Raw genomic sequence first — 27,870 nt, forward strand, 5'->3', positions numbered from 1 at the left:
TCTGGTGAACTCTTGTCCAGATTTAATCTATTTTTTCTAAAACAGTAGCTTTCTCTTTGCCACTTTCCCATAAAGCTTTAACTGGAGAAGAGCCCAGTAGGGATGCACAATATTATCTGTCTGGTATTGGTATCGCTAGATATCAAAATTTCTGAAATTTCTTGTCCGAAATGCATATTTAAATATTGGTATCAATATCAGCTAAAATGATTCTGTAAATATCAGACATTGTCAAAAATCCAATATGGTGCATCCCTAGAACCTGGCCAACAGTTGTTGTCTGCAGAGTCTCTCCCATCTCAGCTGCTGAGGCTTAGAACTCCTTCAGAGTAGTCATTTTGTGACCTCTCTCGCTTTCTTCTTTCTCTACGGTCTAACGGTTTATGAGGACAGCCTGGTCGAGGCACATTTACACACATGCCATGTTCCAGACACATGAAAGCCTGCTTGAAGTTTGCAAAAAAAATTTCCAAGTTATAGCCATGGGGCTTTCATGTATTTTGCACTGAGAGCAGTTTCCGTCTAGCCACTCTGCCATAAAGCCCAGATCAATGAAGGGCTGCAGTGATGGTTGCCCTTCTGGAAATTTGTCCCATCTCCACACAGGATCTCTGGAGCTCAGTCAGAGTCTCCATCAGGTTCTTGGCCACCTCTTTTATAAAGGCTCTTCTCAATTTGACTGGCGACCAGCACTTGGAGGAGTCCTGGTTGTGCCAAACTTCTTCCATCTAAGAAATATGGAGGCCACTGTGGTCTTGGGAACCTTTAGTGCAGCCAAAGTTTTTGTACCCGTCCTCAGATCTGTGCTGCAACAATCCTGTCTCTGAGCTCTGCAGGCAGTTCCTCTAACCTCATGGTTTGTTTTTTTGCTCGAATATGCAAAGTTTTTTCTCCATCCTTTCATTTATTGTGATATTTTGAGTACTTTTTTAATGTGGTAGTTTTTATCTGAAGTTGATGTAATGCTGCCCTTATGTATGTTTCCCTCTGGGAGAGGATAAAGGACAGGCTGGGAAGTTGCATGGTGTTTTTTGTCCCTTCTTTTCTTCAATAGACTGTGGTTGATGAAAGAATCCCAGTGTTTCAGCATCATCACAACACAACATGAATATTTCCGTAGATATATTTGATTTTTGTGTGTCTTTTTTATGTGTAGCCATGAAAATGTCCTTGGAATCAAGCAGCCATCCATCCCTACCATCTGTGGGTCCTGGCACATAAGCCATCTGGTCAAGCACAAACTCATAAATCATCTTGTTGGCTTTCAGACACAAACTTCACCTCAAACTTGATCTCACATCACGTCAGCTTCTACAGTGCGATTAGTGAGTTTTAAAGGTCCAGAGGTTTTATACAGCATAATCTTTTAATCAAACATTATTGAAATACAGTGCTTAACAAATTTATTAGACCACCCATCATAAAAATGAGAAAACATAAATATTTTAGAAATCTTTCAAAACCTTGTTTAAAACTTTGGCGCATTTTGTAAGTATCAGTCTCGGCAATTGACTCCCAAGCATACTTGACCACACTGTGAGAACACTTTATGTCTTTCCCTGTTTGTCTCAGAGACCATCCAGCATCATGAAGTGCTTTAATGCGGACTCTTTTATTTTCAGTGAGCTCTCCACGTTTTACCATTTTGAACAGGAATGAGGAATTTCTAACTGAATTCACCTTTTTATACCCAAATTTGAGCCGGCTCACTGGGCTTCTCTGAGAAGTCAGAAATTAACCAAGCATAACATTCAACCACTAAAACTCTTTTTTTTTTTTGTTCAGGAATGCAAGTAAATTACTATAATTTGACATATTAATCAAGAAATATTAATGTGCTTTACTATGTTTTCAGTTTTTTTGTAAATCAGTAAATTTGAAAATTCATAGATAACAATAATAATTATATTTTAGCATTAAAAATATCATTTGGAGCTTCTACATATTGGCGCATTAACCATTGCAGAAACATCAAAAATGATTTTGGTAATTACCAGTGCTGTTCATTTAGGGCAGCTGTGACATAAACTTTGCTTTGGGTGGTGGTCTAACAAATTTGTTAAGCACTGTATGTGATGTTCATTACAGTCTTGTAATAAAATTCTGACTAAGGGGCATGTATTCATGAATTGAACTGATATTACACCATGCTCTTGGTGAATACTCGGTTCTGATTGGCTCTGGACATTCCATTGGTGTCAATCGACTTCTGATATATGGACACCTTTTGAACTTCCCAAGTAGTCCTGGTCAAATAATCTTTTCACTGTTACAAATGACTCTTTTCACTTTGAAAACTTTGAAAAAGTATTTTAGCTAAACCTAGCACAGAAAGCAAGTGTATTTAGTAGTTTATTGATTTGGTGTAACAAGCTTTTTAGCAATAGGTTATATACCATGAGAAAGCCTCTTTATTTCTCTTTTAAATGGAGCCACATTTCTAAGGAAAATGCATTTGTGGGATGAGCAGCAGAGCTGAGGATGTGTGCCCATGAAAAATTAGCCAGATTTTCTCTGCTAATGCCAAACAGCTTATTCTGCTGTAGTGTGGACCAGTGTAGACATTTTTAAGGTGTTAAATTCATCTGCATGATTTTAATCAATGCTGCCAATTTTGCTGTGTAATGTACTTTATTGTAGAGGTGTGGCTTTACCTGAAAAACCTGGTTGGAGATCTGTTCTCTTGTTGTTTTAACAGATGGGGAAAGATCATATTTTACTGTACAACTCCTAGGTAGCTACTCAGTTTTTAAAGTAAACTTGAAATTGAATACTTTTTAATTTACTTGAGCATATTTATTGACCAGTACTTTTACCTGTACTTAAGTAAATTTCAACCAAAGTAACTGAATTTTTACTTGAGTACAATAGTTGTGTACTTTTTCCATCTTTGTGAACTAGCAAATGCGGCCTAAAAGGGCCAAAATGAAACATAAATTTCCCTACCAGTTTAAATACAGCTAAAACGTTGGAGATATTGCACATCTTAAGAAGAGCAGCCAACAGCAGTTGCAGTCAGAGCACGCCCCATGTACACACATGTCTTTCTCCATGTTCTTGTAAGGTTATGGTTCAGGGTTAAAGGCCAATCCGCTGAGGAATCAAAGAGATCTCGCACAGCTAAAACCACTTTAGCCTTAACTCCCTTCCTCTTCTTCCTGAACTCCACGACCCTTCGAGCATTCTCTTCCTCTCCTATCTGCCCTCTGCAAAATTTTACCTCTCTTCAATATTCTGCTCTATTAAAGGTTCCTCAAATTCTGCCCTCTGTCCTTCCCACCCTCTCCTCTCTCTTTTTTCCTTCCTACTCTTTGTCTTAGTTCGTTGCTGATGGTTTTGTTTTAAACAAAGTCAACGGAAAAGTTGGAATCCATGAACATCTGTCCTCTCCTTAGGCTTCATTTGCAGCAAAGCAGTGGTCTCTAATATGATTGACTTTTGCTGTAATTGCAGAGTTTTAGATGAATTAGTTTGACTGAGGTCTTGAAAAATACAGGTTAAACAAAAGACATGGGGTAAAAATGTTTAATGCTCAATTTTGATTTTCTAAAATGAATTTATCCTGCAGTTAATCAGATCAGCCTGTGGTAAGGGATGATTCTGAGCTGTAATTTTGTCATTTTTCACAGCTAACTACTGGAACGCCGCCTCCTTCACCACCCCATCATCCTACCTGCACTTTGCCACCTTCCAGGGTGAGACCAGCGCCGACATCTCCTTCTATTTTAAGACCAGCGCACCCTACGGAGTCTTTTTGGAAAACCTGGGCAACACTGACTTCATCCGCTTGGAGCTCAAATGTAAGAAACATCTCAGTGAGTTTGTGCATGTGCATATCCGTCTATTTTTGTCAGTCTTTTATCTGAAAAAGTGTTAGCTTTTATCCAGCAGTGCAACCTCTCCCCACACAGACACTCAGAATAGCACAGCCCTTTGCAGACGCCATGCACAGCCAGTCCATTTCTGTCATGATTATGCCACACTGCTTTGTTTGATTGTGAGCCAGAGCAATCATTTATTTAAGGTAATTGGTGTGCGGCATAATTATGTCCATTATGAATCTCTGTTTAACCAAATCATCCATTTTCAGGAATAAAAAAACAGGAGCTCTCTCTCCCACAGACACAGAAAAATACTTTCTCTCTTGCCTTTTGTGATTTTACAAACATTTTGGCACATAGAGGACATTTTAAAATGTCTTTAAGCACAAATACAATGTCTGCAAAGTACTTTGATTTTTTTTCTCCGTCAGTGGTGTGTATACCTGCATAATGTCAATCTCAGGGAAATGGAGAGGAGGCGACAGAGAAGAAGAGAAATGAAGATTCAAATTTAAGCAAAAGGGAATCTTTTCACCATACCGTTAACATTCTCCACGCCCTTTCTGTGAATAGTGATTGACATTCACCATTGTAGGTTAAAGTGATCTTTTCTAAGCACCTCAAATCAACATCCATTCAGCATCAGTAGAGTAGCTCTAGTCAGGAATGTTAAATCTTTCACTGCAGTTTAATTGCTGAGCTGTGTTGTGAAGGTTCTTGGCTCTGTGTGGCTGTCAGTGCATGAATTCTTACATACTTTGGTGAGACAGGATTTTTTGTTACCATTTCCTGCTATTGTGCTTGTCTTTTAGTGTCAAAATGCCACCAAGGTGATGGATGATTTCCAGCCAAAGTGCATTTTAAAGCCAGCTGACAGATTTCGCCTGGTTTGTGGACTAAAAGTTTTTTTCCCTTTTGATTTTTTTTTTCCAGTTTATCCTGAAAGTCAGACACACATCTACACATCCCACGTTAAAACACTATACATTTACAGTGCCTATAAAAATCAGTCATAGTCAATATAATTTGGCCTTTCAACACAAAAAATGCAAGAAATATCCCCTCTTTAATGTCAGAGTAAAACAAAATCTACATAGTAATGTCAATTAAATGAAAATATGTGAATGTGTCTTATTTGATTGTAGTATAAAGGCACCTGTGTCTGGAAGGTCCTGTCACTGGTTAAGCAATTTTCCTGGCTACCATTACACCATGAAGACAAAAGAACACTCCTAGCAATTCAGAGAAATGGTAACTGAAAAGTATAAGTAAGGGGATGGATACAAAGAAAATCCAAGGCTCTGAATATCCCCCAGAATTCAGTTAAATCCATCATCAAGAAGGAATATGGCACATGTGTAAATCTGCCTGGATGAGATCAGACTGTCCTCATAAATTCAGTGAGCGTGCAAGAACAAGACTAGTGAGAGAGGCCACCAAGACACCTATGACTACTCTGAAGGAGTTACAAGCATCAGCAGTTAAGATGGGAGAGACTCTGCAGACAACAACTGTTGGCCGGGTTCTTCACCACTCTTGGCTTTATGGGAGAGGGGCAAAGAGAAAGCCACTGTTGAAGAAAACTCATATACTCGACTAGAGTTTGCTGGAGGGCATGTGGGAGACTCCATGGTCAAGTGGAAGGAAGTTCTTTGGTCTGATGAGACCACAATGGTGCTTTTGGGACATCAGACAAGACACTATGTTTAACACCAAACACTGCACGTCAACACAAACACACCATCCTCCTGGTGGCAGCATCATGCTGTGGGGATGCTTCTCAGAGGACAACTTTATTCAGTCTGCAAGACTGTTGATGACCAGGAGCATACAGAGAAAGCTGCACAGAAATGGTTTAAAGACAACAAGGGGAATGTTCCGGGGTGGCCGAGTCATAGCCCAGACCTCAATCCAGTAGAGGTTTAGTGTCTGAACTTGAAGAGGGCTGTTTACGCCTGATCCCTATGCAACCCAACAGAGCTTGAGCAGTTAGAAGAATTTTTGTAAAGAAGAATGAAGTAAAATGTCAGAGTCCAGATGTTTGAGCCCGATTGAGACCTATCTGCACAGACTCAGAGCTGTGATTGTAGATAAAGGAGCATCTACTAAATACTGACTTAAAGAAGGTGAATATTTATGCAGTCACTTATCTGAATTATTTTATCTAATTGACATAACTTTGGAGAAATCTGTTTTCACTTGAACATTAATGAGTTTTTTATAATTGTTCAAGGGGGTGAATACTTTTTATAGGCACTGTAAAATGCCCCACATCAGTTTCCTCTCCTCAGCTTGTATTTCTGCCCACAGCACATATTTGGATACACAATGACAAAATGCCTTGGGTCTGCACAAACACAGACTCACACACACAATCTCTACCTTCTGGCTGGTGCATAAGCTATATCTGCTGCAGTCCAGCCAGGCCATGAAATGACTAGCATTAGATAAAAATAGCATAGCTGTGCTGTTGCAGAAACACACACTCACATAAACACCAACAACCTTGTAGAAAGCACACATCACTGAGACCTGAGCAGTCTCAGGAGGACACTTGGCCTCTTTGAATCTTATCAAAAGGAGGCATGGACACATGTGAGAGGTGGAATTGAGGTTGTTTTGAGAAGCATGTAAACTTTGCTGCTAACAGGATTGACGACAGAGAGGACAGTCTGGAGATACACAAATGTCTGAGAGCTGTGGTGCTCTGTAGCTCAGTGTAAACTCTGTATTTGCCATGTGTTGAGTCCTTAAGAGGAGGCATTTTCAGTGGAAGACTTGCCCAAAGGTTGGAAACATTTGTTATCAGGAATCATGCAGAAAATTTTACTTTCCCTTTGCAGACCTTAGCCTTTAAATATACTTTTAGGGCCTTTTGTGTTAAAACCAGACAGACTCAAAGTGTACAGCTGAAGTTTGGCAGAAATCTGCTCAGCCCTGGCTCTTTAGAGACATATTTCTGACTTTACTTGAAATAGTGAAGCAACCAGCCACACACACCATGATTTTTTTTTTTTTTTTAATGAGGAAAAAGGTCAAAGGATTGTCCTTATCTCACTTTCTTATTTCTTGAGTACAAGCCAAATTCCAAAAATGTTGGGGTGCTGTGTAAAATGTAAATGAAAACAGAATTCAGGGATTGCAAATCTCAAAAACCCATATTTTATTCACAAAAGAACATAAACAGATGTTGAAACTGAGACATTTAACGCATTCATGAAAAATATTGTACTTACATCAATGCATGGGCTTAGGAAAACTTCCTGAAATCACTGTCAGTTGTAATCACTGTAAGAAGCCATACATGAACAAGATCCCAAAACATTGCTGTCTCATGGACCAAAGCTCATTTAAAGGACACATGTTTTGCCCCTTTAAGACAAGTTAATATTGGTCTCAGAGGTCCCTAAAACATGCCTGTGAAGTTTATTGATTTTTTGCATTTCTAAAAACCCCCTCTGTTTCAGCCCTGCTAGGGACGAGCTGTTTCTGTGTCTGTAGCTTTTAATGTTAATGAGCTGTCTGACTCCGCCCCCAGTCACGTCCCTATCAGGAAATGGATGTGACTCTCAGCTGGCAGCTGAGAGGAGGATCAGGAGAGGAGGGCGGAGCTGTCTTCCAAATGGGGAGGCCAACCAAACCTGTGGCAGTTGCTAACTCCCCACATGACATCATGAAGGGAAAATCTGAGAACGGCTTGTTTCAGCACACATTTTCTGAAAGGTGGAGAAAGACAGGGAAGGGTGCTTTCTAATTCCTTGAGAGATTGTGGAAAAGTGTATATTGCATAAAATGTGACCTTTAAAATGGCCTGAGGCAAAGTGGAAAACTGTTCTGTGGTCAGATGAATCAACAAAAAAAAAAAGGTTTTGGAAACTTCAGGCACCATGTCCTGCAGACTGCAGAGGAGAGGGACAATCCAGCTTGTTATTAATGCACAGTTCTAGAGCCTGCATGTCTGATGGTACAGGGTAACATTAGTGCCTGTGGCATGGACATAGGTCTTCTGTGATCTTCTGAGATCCCAGATGTTTACAGACCTTTAAAAAGAACAGAGGATGCTACACAATGGTATTATGGCCTTGTCCCTACTTTTTTTAGATGTATTGCTGCCATCAAATTCAAAATGAGCTAATATTAAACATGAAATGGTGAAACAGTTTCTATAAATGTTTATAACCGCTTGTGACTCTAGCTCAGTTAGTCAGCTTCAGTTTTGTTAAATGTTAGCTGTTAAACATCAGCTGTAAAAAACAGAAAACTAGATGTATAATGTAGGCAAAGCATAGATTTGCATGGCACTGCAGACATAATACAGACATGAAGCATCATTGCAATGATTAATAGTCATATAATTCATCATCACAATAAAACACTTGCATTGTATTGATAACTCATGTCTTTTGGGTCTCTGTGCACAAGTCCTTTTCTTTTCAGACTTTTTATAACTAGAGCATTTCAGACAAATGTGCTTACATTTTATTTTGAATGCACTCAGGACTCTTTGCACCGTCATCTTGCAGGTTTTGTTCCTGACAAATAATAGCAAAAATAGCTTTAAGAAAAAGCTTTGACTCTTGTCTCAGCAGCAGTTTTTTATGGCACGGTGGCAAAGGTCTCCCTACTTAAAGAGGCCAGACTTCTCCAGCAGTGTGAGGAGAGACAAATGCAGAGCTCAAGGCTAACACAGAAAATGAGACAGACGACAGAGTTCAGATTAGAAAACACAGAAGAGACAGAAGAGATAATACAGTGCTGTCATCCACACAAACACAACAGATTACACAATCTCCTCTAGAATTTATCGTTTGCTTGTGCTGAGGCCTCATTTAGAACTTGGCCCTTTCAGCGTTCAAATCAGAAGATTAATAGAAAAAGAAATGGGAAAAAAATAAAAATGTCTGCTAAGTTTTTGTCTGAGCTGACATGAAAGTCCATGCAGGCAGTCGCATCCACACATTAGCAGTAACACCATCTATCACAGCCATGCAAATAGATGAGGCGAGCTCTGAGGGCACTTTAGTTTTCATTTCTGCCTCAGGAAAAAGGAAAGTTGGAGGGCATCCATCAGCGTTGCTAAAACAATGCATAAAGAAACCACTGCACACGTTCACATGCTGTAATAGCTTCTGTGTGTGTATTCTGATATATGTTTGGCTTTCCTTCCGCATTTAAAAGAAGTGATGTTGTGTCCTCCATGCCCTGCAGATCTGCTCTTTGCATACAGCCATCATTAATTCAGTGCACTGAAGTCTGTCAGAGAGCCAGAGAACTTCTTTCTGTTTCTCACTGTGTATGGCTGGGCCCCTGAAAAACCAAGACAATCATTGATGATGTCAATGATTGATGCACCTCTGTTGGCTCAGTAGCATTGGTGTATGTGCATTGGTGAGAAGTGTATTATAACCCCTTTTCATCACTTTTATACCCATTTGTGTTACTCCTTTTTGCCACTTTGAACAAATTTTTGGTGTTGGTTTCACTGTTTGCCACTTGTTGCCCATTTGTTCCAATTTTCACCAATCTTTGGCACGTCTTTTTGACACTTTTATCTCATTTGTGCCTCTTTTCACCAGTTTAAACCAGTTTTCTCCACTTTCCATCTGTTTTTGCAACTTTTTCACCTTTTTTGCCACTTTATGCCCATTTTAATCATTTTTCACCAACCTTCCCACTACTTTTTGGTATTTATCAATTTTTTTCAAATTTTTGCTGTATGTTTCTCTTTTTGCCACTCAACATCCATTTTTATCCAGTTTTTGCCTATGTTTGTATTGTGTTGCCTTTTTTGTCACTTTTCATCCCATTTGCAACCTCTTTTTTTTGCCATTTTTTGCTTCTGTTTTGCCATTTTCACCTACTTTATGTTTATTTTACCATTTCTTTTTGGCACTTGAAACCATTTTTGCTACTTTCGGTCTATTTTTAACACTTTACAAATTCTTGCTGCTTTCTGCCCATTTCTACTACTTTTCCCCCATTTCCTTCCCTCTGTTGTTACCACTACTTTGCCACTCTTCACCCATTTTACCACTTCTTTCTGGCACTTTAATCAAATTTTTGCCTTTTTTTTTTTTTCTTTTTTTTTTTGCCCATTTAGCCACTATGTTATCACTTTTCACACATTTTTGCCGCTTGTCATTCTCAAACTTTTGGTCCATTTTTGTCACTTTTTGACCATGCCACTTCTTTTTTTCCACTTTTAACCCATTTTTGCTTTTTTTCACGAATATGTTTTTCCATTTCATTTAAGTTGTAAAACTTTCTCCGCTTTTTTATCTGGCATCCTGAGGTTTGTGAACAATATGGTTTAGCTATGAAGTCTGACATTACTTTCCTAATTGTTTTGTTCCGTGTGCCCATCTACATTGTTAACATTATGAACATACGGTAATTCTGTTTTAAGAAATGAGGTTTAAATTATAAAAAAACTTTACAATAGACCATGATTTTGCCGACCTCCATGGGCCCCCTATTTGGCAGGACCCCAGAAAGCTCTCCCCTTTATTCTCATTATGGCCGGCCTGGTGTGTATGCATGCATTAATTTACTCAAAGGTTTTACAGGGGGATTTCTGGTGTCTTTCACAGCTCATCAAAGTAATAATGACAAAGTCATTGATGGGATGATGTAATGAAGGGAAAGAAGAAGGGGGATGATCGAGGGGAGAGTAAAATGACAGAAAAGATCAGGGATGTCTGAAAATCAAGAAGTTAATAAAGAGGCAATGAACAAACAATAAAGGGAGTTAAACAGAGAGGAGAGGTTGGATTAAAGAACAAGCAGACATGAGAAGAAGGAGAAAAGAGAAGAATGAAAGAACAAGAACAATACATGAGCTGCTATATTAGAGCACCAAAGTAAAAGAATGGAAGAACAAGTAAAGTGAAAAAAAGATCTTGAAAGGGCAATAAAAAAGAGGGGGAAAGGCCAGGCTTATTGATTGGAATAAAAGAAAGTTCATGTCCCCCACTGACCATCACATAAAATACTTCTCTCTAATATGTGAGCATTATGAAGCAATAATGTGTAGAGCTTTGAAGAGCTGGTTTATCATCTCTGACTGCAGCATACTGCTGCCAATAACCACCACATGCCAGCATACAGAATATACAACCTTTAAAGAGCATCCTTACACCAGTGCCAAAGAGAAGCACAATGGTTTTAGCTTTAACAATGCAAGCTGTGTCTCCAGCTGCAGAAATAGTTCCCTCATTCACACCATTCTTTCAGTAGGGGTGGAGAGATTTTGCAGTGACAAGCATTTATTAAACCTTTCAAATCAAACACATTGAATGGGTTGTCAGGGAAAAAATTACTTTAAAACTGCCAAACCAAACCAACAGTGACCTGCAGCTAAAATCAGGGGAGATGTGTCACTCTGTTAAAGATTTTAGGCCTTTTAGAGTCTTATCTGCCTGACTGTTTTATGATTAGGAGGAGTAAAATAAAAGTGGGAAATAAAAGCAAATGTTGTATAGAATTATCATTGTTCCCTGCAGAGAAGTAGACTCCATCAGACAGTGACCTCACTGGTGCTGGTACAAAAACATCTGTAATAGGCATAAGATGAAACACAGAAACAGTATAATTTCCCAGTAACCAAAAACTACCAGGGTCTAATTATTATCCCCCCGATGCTAATAGTCTATTGTGTCTCCTTTTTGCTGGATAACAGCCTGCAGCCTGTTGCTCTAGTTTTCTAAAAGTCACATACTTGTCTCCTGAGTAATCCCAGCCCATTCTTCTTTGGTGAATCTCTTAAGCTCCTCCAGGTTTGACAGTCTTCTGGCATGGACCTTGGTCTTCAGTTCATGTATTCAAGTCAAGGCTTTGTGCAGGCCGGTCAATAATGTCCATTTTGATCTTCTGGAGGTGGTTCTTCTCCAGGAGTGATGTATGCTTTGGTTCGTTGGCAAAGCGACAACCCAGACCCAGTTTTGCTGCTGACTGCCTGAGGTTTTCTTTCAACATATTCACATATATAAAGCCTTGCATTAGTTCATGCAGGACACGGTAGTCATACGCCTAACCGTGATCAGCTGATGCAGCTGATCCTAATTATCTCCTCCCAACTCTCACAGCCAATCACAGCTCTTTCTGTCAACACAGCGGTGTATTTGAATATGGCGTACTTCTTACTAATCCCTGCTGATTCACCACACTGTTGTTGCTGCTGCTTAACCTTCTCCACCCCAGCCTTCTCCTTTATAGCATAAAACTTGTTGCAGCCTCATATTCAGATTCATGCTACTTTAGATTCATTGCTTTTGAATTAATTTTGTTGTATTCACTATGCATTGACTTAAATGTATCTATCCATATGGGTATTTCTTGCCATGTGCTCCCTGGATAGTCAAAGCATGCTTCTAACTAACCCAAGGAGCATCTTTTTGAGCAGAGCCTTCTCCACCAAGTAAAACTGTAGATCCATTTAACAAGAAAATGTTTAAATTTATGATGAGAGTGTTCCTGACTGAAGTAAGATAAAATGACAAAAACCTTTGTGTTTCTTTGAAACACTTAAATGAATTAATTAATGAATTAGTGTGAATACATTCATGATTTCAAGCATTAAAAGTCATGAATCAATACATGAATGTCTAATGACATATGAGTAATGCACATGAATAAATCGTCTTTCAAGCATGACTTCATACATTCATTAATGCATCATTGTGCAGGGAATCATCATGACTCATGAGTTACTGATGGTTCTCATGATTTCTTCATCTGTATGTTTACACTTGAAGAGACAAGACAAACAAACTTAACAATCCCCTGACTAATCCAAGTTAAGCTGTTTTAAGATAAAACTTACTCAAAATACTTTTTAAAAAGCTAGTTTATCCTTTTCAGCCGTCTGTAGACCAGGGAAGTTATCATAACAGTGCAACTGACATGTATGGATTTATAAATGCTTTACAAAATAATTATCCATGATTTAACAGTATCACCAGTTGAAACTTTGTAGATGCCATTAAATGATGGTTTAAGATGATGAAAATGAATTATTCAAACATTAAGACTATCCTGCAGTCATTTTGTATTCCTTTTCCCATTCTTTTCTTCATAAAGGCTCACACTCTGTCACTTAATGTATCTTCAAGTATTCCTCTTTTTCCTCCTCCACTCTTTGATTTTATCCTTTCCTAGTAAATTGAAACTTCTAGAAAATAACAAAAGAGCAAAAAGGAAGGAGAAAGTGACACAGAAACTTTTGGCAAATACAGCCCATTGACTGTTTGCTGGATCGGCCTTTCTAATCCCCTGAGCAGTCGTGTAATGTAAATCTGAAATCTATAAAGCCAAATGAGTGACCTTGAAACAAATGAGGCGTTAAATGAGAAAATGAAAGCATATTTACCTGCAGAGTGGGTTACGACTGAACAGAGTTTGCAGGGTTCAGAAAGTCACAACTGTCTTCTAAATAACTCCTGTAACTTATTTTTCTGTTTTCTGTCCTTTTCTCTGCAGCTCCAAACGTCGTCTCTTTCTCCTTCGACGTCGGAAATGGACCCGTGGAGCTGATGGTCCATTCACCGGCGCCGCTCAATGACGACCAGTGGCATCACGTGATGGCTGAGCGAAACATTAAAGAGGCAGTCCTTCAGCTTGATCAAACATACCGAGCGTCTCAGCTCGCTCCTGCACAGGGACACACACGGCTAGAGCTGTTCAGCCAGCTCTATGTGGGTAAGACATGCAGACATACAGTCTAAACCAGCGGCTCTCAACTGGTCTGGCCTTGGGACCTACCACAGGTTCAATGAGGACAAATATTCACCCAAATTTCTGATGTATTTGTCAGTGATTTGGATTATTTAATAAAAGATGGTGTTTGGACCTGATATGTGACCGAACAAAGAGACACGTAACATAAAAAATAAAGAATCCTTGAAAGTAATATAGGAGACTCGTAAACATTTCTAGAAGAAATCCCAGATAAAATCCATCAAACAATATGTGAAAATTTAGAATCCCTGAAATATTACTGGAGAAGATTGCTGAAAGTTTCTGGGAACAGCCCTGAAAGTCTCTTATTCCTTGTTCTTAAACTTAAAGGTCACATATTTTCCCCCTTTAAGACAAGTTTATATTGGTCTCAGAGGTCCCCAAAACATGCCTGATCCTCCTCTCAGCAGGCAGCTGAGAGGAAGACAGGTCAGGGGCACATATTTTTTGTTAGAAAAGCCTGAAGAAGTGTATTTTGCATATCTGTGACCTTTAAGAGGAAAAGCCCTAACCTTGCAATGCAGATGAGTTTGCCAGACTTTGCTGTCTTTAGGCAAATCCATCTTGAAAAGCTCCAATCAACAACCCAATCAGTTTCATTTGTGGAGAACAAGGTGGTAACTAAGGTTTGGATTTAGTACTTTAAGCTGGTTGGCTACCTCCAGTGTGGGGATTAGCTCAGATGTAGCTCTAGTATAGCATCAGGGCTCAGGGAAATGCCCAAAGACAACTCCCGTCAAAAGATTAGGAAAACTCCTTAACTTTTGGGGGGAAATTACCTTAAAAATCAAAGAGAACATCTCCTGTGAGTTTGGATAAATTCACAATGAAAATTATTTAATAATGCAGGGTAAAAATGTGTAAATCATTACATTTATTCTGCTTTCAAAAGCTTAAACAATGGAACAAAAGCACTTGAAAGACCCGTATGTTGTGTTCACACCAGATGTAAGTTATATAATTTTTATGAGTAAATTACACGTGAAGTCGATGTAATAATGTGAGTAGACAAGAATTCGCCTCATGTGGCACGATTTCCACTAATGTGCATTGGAACTGAATGAGTAATTTGAGCGAATGGGGCAAATTTACACCACATTCAATGCACCGCTCACTTCATCCCCTTATTCTTGGGGGTTGAGTCTGAACTCAAACAAATGACTTGTGCCACAATGGCCAATCAGCATAGGGATACTCCACTGATGTATTTCACATAATGGAGGATCGCCAAAGTACCAGCCTGGGGGAAGGAGGTTCATTCAACAGGAAAATGGAGGAGAAACGTGGAGTCTGTCTGTGGCTATCCCAAGCTCGAGCTATACAACACCACGTGCCAGGAATAAAAGAGGAAGCAGCTTGGAGAAAAGGGTGTTAGGAGGTAGGATTGCCTGGTACATTCTGAAAACTTTAGTCCGTCACTTTGTCACAGTAGATACAAAGCAGCAATCCTCAGTGTAGTCAAGCTCAGCCATGTTTGTTTTCATGCAAATAGGCGGTTGTGTCTGGTGTGTACATGGTTAGAGAAACTCACAAACACGAACCATTAAAAACGGCTCTGCCACCCACTTCTGGGTCTCGACTCACCAGTTGAGAACCAATAATCTGAATATTAACAGGACCTACATTTGAGATGGACTCACATACACACATTTTATAGCACATTTGAACATGTAATTTTCGCTTTGCTCACAGGGACAAACATTCTAATTATGGGCTCTCATCATGTGTGTAATCATTGCAGGATTAAACTAGAGAAATATCTGTGCTCTTTGTGTTTCTGTTAACACTGAAGATCCCACGATGCACACTTTAATTATGAGGAGGTTGAATTGTTTTTCTGGTCATTAGAAGTTGCAGCTTTCATTGAAAAGCACTCAGCTCTTTTTGGCTCAGCTTAGTCACATCTACTGCTAATTAAAGTACTCTAGAACACGCAGCTATTTTACTAGATATATAATACACAGACATAAGGACACATTCAGTCATTAGAAACTTTAGTGATCAGAGTTTGAATAAAGTTGAAGCTGAGCTTCCTGGCTGGCTGTGAGGGTGTGCGACTGAAGCTAAATGAGTGCACTCGTAGAGGTCATTTCTTTGATACTTTAATACTTTAGCTCAGCTTTTATATATCTTTGGCTTAAAAAGTATTATTGCAAATGAGATATCAACCCTTTGCCTTTTTTATTCCCATATAGACGGTCTGTATCAGCTATCGAGCACTTATTATCACACCAATTATACTTAAGTTTAATTTAAGACGGATGATTTGTCCTCTATATCTTCGTCTTCTCTTCACGTCTCTCAACCTCATCAGAAGTTCAAATTGCCAAATTTTCTCCTTTGCTTTCACATCCCTGTCTCCGTTGTCCTTTTGTGCTGAGGCATCATTCTCCCTTCAAACTCTGCAGTTGAAATTGTCTCAGGGTTTTGCGATAGAGGGAAAAACAATGGGGCGTATCTAAGAGTTTCTACCATCCCATGGAAAAAGGCGATTGCTCCAAATTCCAATCAGGCATCCTGATGTGATAGCCTTCCCCTCCCTGATCCCCGTTTATAAAATAATTTCATCCTCTCATCACTTTTGCTGATTCAAACACTGCAGAAACATCCCCACCTTATCATGTTCCAATTTGCCTCTCTGTGTATTTGCACTGTCATTTAGTGGAATGGAAAAGGGGGCGATAGAGGTGCATCACTGGGTGACTTACGGCTATTGAAGGGGAATATAATGGCTTCTAGATAGAGACTCAGGCCGTCACCTCATTTACCTGCAGGTATTTTAGATTTACATCCAAATGGTGACAGACAGGAGGAGGCTCAGGCCTTCTGTGTGTGACAGAAATCTGAAAACCCAGCAGGCAGTGGAAGATGAAGAGGAAAAACTTGAATATTACAGCCAGAGTCCACAGCAGCTTCATATATCTGATCTCTAATCCTGCCCTAATCCTTATTTTTGAGGATTGACTCATGAGATGAACTACCAGGGAGTGGGAAGTGAGAGGAAGTGGTTTAAATTTGGCCCCCTGACATCCAGAAAAGATAAAGATCTTTGTGTTTGATTCAAAGAGTCAGAAAAAGTGCAGAGATTCTCACAAGATCTTGCCTCAACTCATCTGATTCTTCATCTTAACATCCTCTCCACCTCACACAGCGCCTCTATTTGATATTGATTTAGTCTTTCAGGTTGAAGATCCCGTCCTATCCAGAATTCTGATGATGATATAAATTATCCGCTTGTTGGATTTCTCATACCAGTGAAGTACACGAGGGAGCTTATTTGGCTGGTTCTCATATCCGTCTTCTTCTCCCTTTCTCGATCAATATGCTCCTCATCAAACGTTTGATTGCTTTAGTGTTTACTGCACAGTGGCTCATTTGCTCTAATGGCTCTGAGACTAAATGTTGTACCATCAGCCTGCTGTCATTTACCTCACACTGTTAACTTTCAACTCTCTTCATACAAGCACATAACCATCACTCTTTCCACATTTTATTTATTTTAAACTCACCATCTGTTCTTTTGATTTCCCTCTTGATTAGTTCACACGTTTTTTCATGATTTTGCATGTTTCTTTAAGTCTCTCATGTTTGGATTGCTCTGTCTTTCTTTCTATTTTTTTCTTTTGCATCTTTCTTCATGGACGGACATCTTGCTTGTTGCCACTCACTGCATGTTTGACACCTGTCACAGGGAAGCCGGCCTCGCTCACCTGCCAAGACAGTAAGTAATGTTAAATTCATACAACAGAGGAAATTCGACGTCTCCCTGTCCCTGATGGCAGCTAGCTGGTTTTATTTCTCATGTGCATGTGAGGATCTGATGGAACTGCTCCATCTGACTTCTCTATTACTGCCTTTCCTGTTTTAGATTTTCATTGTCCCGCCTTGTGCCAGCACAAACCTTTACCCTGAATTAAGAATTAACCCCCACAAAGTTCAGGGGATGCTGCAGCTATGTTGTGGTTGCACATTTGCTAAACTTCCCCTTGACATATTTGAAACGTATCCACTGTCAACAAATAAGGACATGTTCTCTGTTTAACTCCATAGCCTGTGTATTTTTTTAATGAGCATTTAAGTGCTAATGCTAAACTAAGGTGTTTCCTGTAAATAGTCAAATGTTCCTTCAAAATAAAAGTCAGCTTGGGATTTACTAGTTAAAAATAATTTTAGTGGGAAGCTGCAGCTGCAGGAAACGTTTGGTAGTGAACAAAAACTCCTGGATTTTTATCATTGCTGAGTTGTCAACATATTACAATCTCAAGATAAGGCTTCAGGGTCGTGTTTCACGCCCCACTCCAAAAAAAAACAAAAAACATGGAACTGTAAGTGTCCTTATTTTGTATGTCATAATAACAATATTTGATGGTTTTTGTCCACTGAACAGGAACTATCCCCAGGTTTCAATTCAGAACAGTGGCTAGCTTAAGCTTGAGCTAATGCTAACATAGCTACACCAGAAGATGCTAGCTACGTAGTTACAATGTTACAGTGTCTTTTATAAGACACTTTCATCCAAAGCGATAGACCTCTGAGAGAAAGTACCACAAAAGCAAAGATCTAGACAGAGGAAACAACATCAGAAAGTACCACAAAGTCCAGTTGGATGCAGGTGCTGCCATGCAGTGCTAGAGGCAATGCACGTGGTGTGTAGAAGCTTATTATTTCATTTTGAAATGATAAACATCAGCAGTAAAAAAAACAGTCATTTAGGTGAGAAGACCCCTCATCATCACCATAAACTGATTTGTCTTCACCAAAAAAATAATGACCATGGTACCAAGTGTTGGGTCACTCACAAAGAGCTGGGCACAAAAACCCAAGAAGTAGAGTGGGGCAGTGCGAGCCTGCAGTTGGGAGACTCGTTCTACTACTGGGGACAACAGTGGCGATGAGTCTAGCTAAGTGCATAGTGTTCTCTGAAGCTGGGTCTAAGGGACTCAGATAGAGTTGGTTAATTCATTCCTCCATCGAAGGACATCAGAGGAGAAGAATCCAGGTAGTGTCTTAGGACGCTGAAACTATTATAAACCAATGTAGCTATAAATTAACTTAGCTACAGCTTACAAAGCTAAAGCAAGCCTTTACAAAACTACAACTAGCTTTAGCAAACCTAGCATAATCTAATGTAGCTTCTTCAGCTCTAGCTTTGTTAGCCACACAGCTAGGTTACCTGGTTGCATGATTAACGTAGCTATTGTAGCTACATTAGCTGTGTTTGAGGTTTTGCAGGTCAGGTTTTTGACTTTAAACTTCTGGTATGCTTCTTAGAGCAGCATTCTGCAGCCAGATTGATGGTTTTGCCTAGTAACGAGGGAGGAAATAGTTACAGGAGTAAATGACAACGGTGATAAACGGTGTCTTTACGGTTGTACCATTCACATTTTTATTATCATTGAAAAGATAATCTCTTAAATACCCTGGTGAATAGTGTCTAGACAGTATACCTCATGTTTTTTCTTTTTACTGAGGTGAACTGGATAAAAAGCACACAGGTGGACTGGGGACAAAAGAAAAACTTTTAAGGGACTGGAAACATTGCTGTCTCTCCTCTGCAGCACAAAGCCTGCCTTCAGCTGTCGACCTTAAAGAATAACTCAGACTGTGGGAGTAGCATGCACCCACTGGCTTTAGCTGCTGCTCAGAAGTGTTCCCAGACTTTGTCGCTGGTCCATTTAGTTAAAAATATGAATCCAACATTGAAATCTTTACAACAATTTCAACAAATTCTAACAATATTGTGATAATACAGATAAGCATGATAATTTAGGCCACTGCACTCGAGATTTGAAATTTTAATATTGTTGCAACTCTAGTTTAAGTTGATCATGCTATGAACCACTTCTATTGGACAAACCTTTACTTTCAGTGTTCCCCACTCAGCTTCTGCTGCTAGATTTGCATAACCTAATTTTTCTTATAATTAGCTAAATATCTGTTTTTAAAAGACTGACTAAATCATCAACATAAATCGTGACATTAGAACCCATTTGGTGGGTTGCATTTGCCTCCCTAAGAAACTAAATGACTAAAGTATAGAATAAATCTTCTTAAGAGTAACTGCTCGTTCTCTTTGGCCCCTCTTTTTTACATACACCATATATTTGCACACCAGTGCACAGTAACACCATAGACTGTAGTGCAGTATACAGGTACATTTTCCATGCAATAATCCATCAGAGGCGAAAACATTATGGATTTTTAAAAGAGACGGGTGAGATGACTGTGGCTGTAAAGCTACAGATCTAGAGCACTGGGCTGGTAAAATGCCTTTCATATGGTAATATGTCTTTACTGGAATATCTGCAGGGTGAGGAGAGCTTTTTAAATGACATTTAGACTATATGAATGAAACATGTTCATCTTAAACAGGCAAAAGCAGCATCCTGCAGTTATGAACATGCAGCAGGTAAACACTGTTCCTGAAATTTTTCCGGTGTTCAACTTCAAACAGAGAAACGGATAGAGATAAGGCGTACCACTACTCTATTTACACACTTATACAGAGATAATGGAGGAACAGCAGTGCAGCATCCTGCAGCATGTTTGAGTAAATACAGAATTATCTGAACAGTTAGATCAGGCTTTAGAAAAAGTCTGCATTTATGCAACTGTATCCCTAAGCACAGAACAGCACATATTTATTTATGAGTCTATCATTACTCAGTAATGTAGAATCCAATTTTACACATTCACACACAGCGAAGGTCAAAATGTCACCTCTCTTTTAATTAGGCTGCATGCTTTCTATTAGTACATGAGTGCCTGTGCCTACTGTATATAACCTAATTAGTATGAAATGCATCCTCATTAGCACATCATTAAGAGAGAAACACATCACATCTATAAATAAATAGCTGCAAACACAAGCTGTAAGTGTTAAGTTTTTATTCATATGTATTTATACAGATGTGTGCTAAAGATGAAACCGATTTAAAGTAATAATCCAAATACTTTATAGCAAATTATGGCCCAAGAGGACCATGTTTGCAACATTCCCTCAAACATGGATGTAGCCAAGGAGAGATGACAGTCTAAAAAATGAAAATATTTCAATAAGATTAGAATAAAAAAAGACATCATTATGTGATGTAAGAAAAATTCAGGTTTCCCTTGCGGTCCCTGAGGTCTGCAAATCAGCTCTACCTTGTCCCAAAAACCCGATTAAAAGCCGAAGGTGCCACTTAAAATCAAAACGTCCCCCACCCTATTGACTTTAAATTGTGTCTTAAAACGAATTTTTATTCTTTGGCTTTTAATTCAGCATGCAATTGTGTGATCTTTGTCTTTTTATGTCTTCTATCTTCCTAATCCCTGTGTTTTAATGACTTTAATTTATGTTTTTATGTCATTTTATAGGTTTTTATGGTCTTCTTGTCTGCTTTTATTTCTTTCCTACTAATGTTTTCATTTCTGTAGTGTTTGTTCTCTATCTCTGTTTTTACTGAACAGCACTTTGCTTAACTTTAATGTTTTCAAAATGTGCTGTATAAATAAAGTGGATTGATTGGGCGATACTGTTGCATTTTTGCAACAGGAAGGCAGCGGCCATTAACTGAAGCTACAGTGGCTACTAGTGGTGGAAGGCTTCATTTACAGTCTAAAAGAATAGGCCCATGTATCCAATGACAGGTAGTTAGCTTAATTGCCTCGTAAATCTTGCGCTGGCTAGTTTGATGTACAAATTTAACTGTTTAGCCGGCTAATGTTGAATATGAGTTTAGTTGAGTTTGGATGTTGCTTGTACAGTGATCCCTGCTGGGATTTCTTTGCTTACTTTTGCACCATGATTGAAGTTATCAGCTTAGTTGGAGTTGACATCTGTGACTTTAGGTCCCTCTCTTTAAGGACGCATATGCATTTCTTTGCAATGAGCTTGACTCTGCTTTGTTCATAGAGTCATAGCAGCATGTAGTATGGCCCAACACAGACAGTGTTCAATTAAGCTCTTTAATTAGCTTTAATTAACACTTTCAGTGCTTGCAGTTTATTTTAATTTATTATAGAGGTGTGACTATACCTGAACATCTTGGTCCTTAAATCTATTCTCCCGTTGTTCTTGCCAATAAGGAAAGATCATATTTTACTGTACAACTCCTTAGTATATACTCAGTGCACAAATAAACTTTAAATCAGTATGTTTTACTTTTACTTAAGTAGATTTATAGACCAGTACTTTCCCTTCTACTTGAGTAGATTTTAACCTGAGTAACTGTGCTTTTACTTAGGTACAACAGTCCACCTCAGCATACTTTGCACCAGAATCACATCTGTGTTAATCCACTATTGAGCTAGAATGAGTCAGGCTCTTTTTGCACGCCATGTGTGGGTTGTACAAAAACAGTATGCACCTCTATTTGTGTTTGTGTCTGCCCATTTCCCTGCAGGCCTCACAGCCTGCTGTACGTTTAATCAGACACTGATTTAGACCTGTGTAAGCAGGTGGCACAAACCTCCAGCCAATCAGTGCTACAAAATAGATTAATGAACAGGTGTACTAAAAGTCTAATCTGCTGCTGGAAGAGAAAGAGGAGAAAGTGAGTGAAAGCCCAGCTGCATCCTGATGCGTGGATAGCTGGCTAGTTATAGCAAAGTAGATAAAGCATTAATGCAGTACTTCTAATAAGACTGTGTGGTAGCTATAAGGCTGCTGCAAATATAGATAATGTTTTTAAGTCTATGCATCTTGAATGCACACTACACTAAAATCAAAAAGATGCAATTGAGACTTTTTAAACCAAAATGCCCCTCAGCTCTTGTTAATGATGATTGTCCATACGTGTGTGTTTATCCATACAGTGTAACCATCCTCTGTGGGTGTTCCTGCTTGAATCTATACCTGTGGGTGAATGTTTATGAGTTTGTTTATTGCTATAGCCATCTAGGCTTGCATTAATCTATATAACAGTCCTCTTTTGTCCAAGTTAATGCGTGGTTAGACAGTAACTGCCCAAACGATTATGGAAGCTCTGAAGGGGAATGGCTATTGACGCCCCAAGGCTGAGCAGTAATACCAACTCATTGTAGTCAGGTGTGCTGTTTTATGTGATTTACATGCCTCTGTTTGTGCCCGTGCTTGTGGGATGTTCATTAAGACACAGCATTCATAAGGACGGTTTAATTAGTGAGGATATCAAACAAGTTGAAGGTTGTTTGAAGAGCAGTGTCACAGTCAGAACGATTAACAGTTGCTTCCTCCAGGCGGTAACATTTGTTAAAGAGATTTAAACAGCTTTTCTGTTCTAAATGACTTCTGTGACCCTCACTTCTGCTTGTCCTCCCTTTAATTGCCTGTCTCCCGATGCCTAATGTATCATTGTTCTGACTTGATTTCTTCCTCAGGTGCTGCAGGGGGGCAGAGGGGCTTCCTGGGATGTATCCGAGCCCTTCGGATGAACGGCATCACCCTGGACCTGGAGGAGAGAGCCGAGGTGACGCCTGGAGTCAAACCTGGCTGTCAAGGTCACTGTACCAGCTTTGGGATGTACTGCAGGAACGGAGGGAAGTGTGTGGAGAAATACAATGGATATTTGTGTGACTGTACAGACACAGCGTACGACGGGCCGTTCTGCACCAGAGGTGAGGGGGGCATGAATTTTCACATTAATATCTTCAATTGCATGACAAATCAAGAATCTGTTTTGTGTTTCTTTTTGGAATTTTTTCTTTCCATTTATCCAGCACCGTGGGGTTTTATACACTCCAGGTTTCTAACTTATTGTTTTTCTTTGTGCAAACACATTATCTTTGTTGGGTCTCTCTTCAGCTCACAAAGCCAGAGTCAATAGCATCGAGATTACTGCTGTAGTAGTTACGTTTCAGTAATCACCTCATTGCCAGACAACCCACTGTGATTTTTGCTGTGCTCTATGATTTTCCTCACTTCCTATTCACTCTGGAGCTGCTGGTGTTCAAAGTGTTTGGGCTTATGATAAAAGGAATCGATTGAGAGTAATATTGCGCTTACCTACCGATTCTCTCCAGCTTAGGAGTGCACTCACTGAATGTTTAAACAAGCCCAGCAATACAATAAAAGAGCTGCTACCAAGAAGTTCACAGAGGAGACATGTAACTCTGCTCCTGCACTTTTGCATATTGTTAAAGCAGCATGTTTGTTTCACAGGGACTTATTACATACAGTATTAAAGTTCCCAAAACAAGTTTTCCAAAAATGCTCTGTGGAGAAGAGCACAGTCAGAGGCTTTCTGCTAACCCAGTCAGAGTTAACCCCCCGACATGTGAATTAATTTGTTTCCTTGAAGCAGGAGAGGGTTTTCCCTCCGTGTTTGTGTGTGAGCTCAGTCACAATTAAAGGCAAAGAAAGAGGAAGAGCACACCCTTGTGTCTGTTTCTGTGCATGATATGTTACTCCTCAGCCTTTTTGCCTTCTCTCCCCTTTTTTGCTTTCCTCCTCTCCCAGTTACCTCTGTGCTGTTTTCTAATTTTCTCTCCTTCTCTTTCTGTGTTTCTTTCCCTTTCCTCCCACTGAGTGAAAAATGCATAAAATCATCCATAATTGCATCGTGCATTTCCATTGTATCCTTATTTACACACTGCTCAGGGTAGATTGTGGTATTTTTTATTGGCACCTTATGCATTTCTGCTGTTGAGGGTCACCAAAGCCAGTGTTGACTGATGGACAGTGGGGATAAGTGGGACGATGGGCTAGCTGTGACTGTGGGACAGGCTGTTTCTGATTAGGTGGGCCAACTGTGTGCAAACCAGAAGAAACCACACAGCCTCCTCTCCTCTCCTTTCTTTTACCCTGCACTCTCTTTCGTGTGTGTTTTGAGTACTTGCGTACTTACATGTGTGGTTTACCTGCCTTTGCACATTACGAAACAACACCATGACACACCTGTGCCTTGCAGCAGCACCCACTAGTGCAGCCTATTACTTACATGGTTAGGTGACCTATAAAAAAGGGATGCTACATCGCAAAGTTTCAGGAGCAGGACCCCACCTCAACCACGCCTTTTCCTGCATTCCTATAAATCCAAACGTGCAATACAGAGCAGATCCAGCAAAGGAACATTGCATATATATGTGCAATGAGTGGGGCTGTGTAGGCATTCATATAATCTAGAGAAACAGATATAAGATCAGGTCAAGTATATATCAGTCTTTACACCAGGGGTCATCAAGTACATTTGCACAAGAGCCAGATTTAGTCTTGACAAAGACTCTGGGGGCCAGACTTTCAAATAAACAAAAATTAAATAAATATGTTGTTCTGATTAGAATCAGTATGTTCTTTCAAACTGCAGGAAATGTTTAGGAATTACCAGTGAGATCTATCCATATTACTAATAATGCAGCAGGCCACAAGGAGACAGGCATGCCAACAGAATTGGTTAGCTCCTGAAAATCCCAGAGAATGGGCTCTCCCAAATTGGGATTTAGCACCAATATCAACTCATTTTTTATACTCTTTAACCCCTTTTCATTAATTCGTTTGGCCATTTTTGCCACCCTTAACCCCTTTTTGATCATGTTTGCCACTTTTAATACTTTACATCCATTTTGCCACTCTTTAACCCCTTTTCACTACTTTGCCAGGCTATTTTTGCTATATTCTTGCCACTTTTAACCAGTTTTTGATACTTTTTGCCCCTTTTCATTGCCTTTGTGCACCATTTTTGCCACTTTTAACCAATTTCTAAAACCTTTTTTCTCTTTTATTGATTTTTGCAACATTTTAACCTCTTCTCACCACTTTTCCTGACAATTTTTGTCCCTTTGTGCCACTCAACGCACCATTATGACACTTATCACCCATTTTTTCCACTCCAACCCCCTTTCACCACTTTAGCAGTCCATCTTCACAACATTTTTGCCAGTCTTTACCCATTTTTTTATATTTACTAATAATGGCTGACAAGTGAATTTCTGTAAAAACAGATCAAATGTTAAGTTATTCTAAAACTATATCAATATTAATTGTTTTTGGGCTGCAGACATTTAAAGCCAAAAGATACTCTTAAAACCACAACATCATCTTTTCCTCCTTTTCTGAATGTAATGATCTTCTGGGGACTGGACTGGAAGCTTTGGGGGGTCTGATATGGCCCTCGGGCTGCCAGTTGATGATCAGTGCTTTACAACTAGGACATTGTTGATTTTGGTGAGATGAGTCCATCAAGTCTGAGTGCCACTCTTTGAACTTGATGGCAGCATTAGAGAACTGCGGAAATGAATTCAGAAGTTTCGAGTTTACAGACTGTACATATGGCAGATTTCATGAAATGCACGCCCTGGCATTAGGACCTCTCCAGCTAAAAGTTTCTGTCCTAGTCCATCCCTGGTGTTCACATGCTGTATATATACATGTGCACAAACTCACAAAAACACACACTTTTAGGAACCTGAAGAGGTTTTTCATGCTTGCCCAATTCCCCTTTCCAGCACTTCTTCATGTTATGACATAAAACACACAGACTAGAAGTCCCTGCCCTGGAGCAGAGTTTTCTCATTCTCTCTCATGCTTGCAGACAATTGTCTGTTTTTCTGCTGCCGAGGCTTTTGGCAAATATTCGCTCCTCTTCTCAGGGGGGAAGGGAGGACTGACATAGAGTACACCACATAACCTGGAGTATGTTTTAGAAATTAAAGTGAGAAAAGTTTAGTTTTTAAGCTCAGAGGGTAAGATTGGAGCTCCATGTTAAGTTCAACCTTGGCTTGACTTGACAAGTTTATGAATATTTATGAAGAAAACAAGAAGTGTCTGAGCTAATTTAATGAATTGAGCTAAAATTAGACCAGGAAAACTGAAAGACTAATGTGTGCACCACTACTCTGACAGAAATCCTTTATTTTTCTGGTTTAAGTCTGATTTTAGTTTTTCACAACAAACTATCCATGTAGCAGAAGAAAACAAGGTGAAAAGCAGCCCATATGCTTTATGCTTACTCCATCTAGACTTCAAAACCTGAGAGTGCAGTCTATGAATTCACAGCAAAAATCGTTTACAACTGGGTGGAGGGGAGTTTTCTGCCATATGTTGATACCAGCCAGAGAGGTTGCCTGTATTTTATTGATAAGCTTCTATTAAATTTAAGTCATGTTGCCTTAAGTATTGATTGTATTGTTTCTGGTGAGGGATGGGGGAGAAGTCAAGCTATGAATAATTATGTTTACTTTATATTCTCCTTTTGTAAGGGGTGCACTGTTAACATTTTAGCTGCCTTTATTGAATAAGGCTTTTAACATATATACTATATGGACAAAAGTATTCGACCACACCTGTTAATTACCGAATTCAGGTGTTTCAATCAGACCCGTTGCCACAGGTGTAGAAAATCAAGCACCTAGCCACGCAGTCTCCATTTTTCACACAAAATGGGCCGTAAGAGCTTAGCGGCCTCCAGCATGGTACTGTGATGGATGCAACCTTTGCACTAAGACAGTTTATGAAACTTCATCCCTGCTGGATATTACACAGTCAACTAGAAGTGATATTATTAGAAAGTTGAAGCGTTTAGGAACAACAGCAACTCAGCTGTGAAGCAGAAGATCACAGAACATCACAGAGTGGGGTCAATGACTGCTGAGGCTCATTGTGCACAACAGTCATCAATGCTCTACTGATGGCATGGCTGAAGAGTTCTCAACTTCCACTGGCATTAATGTCAGCACAAAAACTGAGCAGTGAGAGCTTCATGAATGGGTTTCTACGGCCTCACATCGCCAAGTCCAATGCCAAGCGTCCGATGGAGTGGTGCAAAGCACACCACCACTGGACTGTGAAAAGTGGGAACATGTTCACTAGAGCGAGGAATCCTGATTCTCTGTTTGGCAGTCATATGGGCAAGTCTAAGTTTGGCAGATTCAAGGAGAACATTACCTGTCTGACTGCATTATGCCATGTGGGAAGTTTGTAGAGGAGGGATAATGCCATGGGACTGTTTTTCAGGGTCATGGCTAGGCCCCTTACCTTAATGCTTCAGCTTACCAAGACATTTTGGACACTGCTATGCATCCAACTGTGTGGCAACAGTTTGGGGAAGGCCCTTTTCTGTCCCAACACCACTGTGCCCCCGTGCACAAAAAAGGACCATAAAGACATGGTTTGATTGGTCTTGGTGTGAGACAACAAGACCCATAAGGAGCCCTGACCTCATCTTCATCAAGCACCTTTGGGATGAACTGGAACAGAGATTGTGAGCCAGGCCTTCTCTTCCAACATCAGTTCCTGACCTCATAAATGCTCTACAGAATGAATGGTCACACATTCCCACACAAACTCTGCCAAATCTTGTTGAAAGCCTTCCAAGAAGAGTGGAAGCTATTGGAGATGCAGAAGGGAGGCAACTCC

At 39.7% G+C, this 27,870-nt stretch overlaps 1 protein-coding gene across 1 annotated transcript in view; it reads left to right on the forward strand.

Annotated features, from left to right (window-relative positions):
* Positions 1 to 27,870, forward strand: part of LOC121527281 (contactin-associated protein-like 2) — a 349,243-nt gene that overhangs the window by 289,913 nt on the left and 31,460 nt on the right. The window contains exons 18-20 of the mRNA XM_041814178.1: positions 3,630 to 3,800; positions 13,299 to 13,517; positions 22,899 to 23,135. Of these exons, the coding sequence (XP_041670112.1) occupies positions 3,630 to 3,800; positions 13,299 to 13,517; positions 22,899 to 23,135 (627 nt within the window). The remainder of the gene's footprint in view (positions 1 to 3,629; positions 3,801 to 13,298; positions 13,518 to 22,898; positions 23,136 to 27,870) is intronic.

The sequence above is a fragment of the Cheilinus undulatus genome, linkage group 19 (assembly GCF_018320785.1).
Source record: "Cheilinus undulatus linkage group 19, ASM1832078v1, whole genome shotgun sequence".
NCBI classification, from domain to species: Eukaryota; Metazoa; Chordata; class Actinopteri; order Labriformes; family Labridae; genus Cheilinus; species Cheilinus undulatus.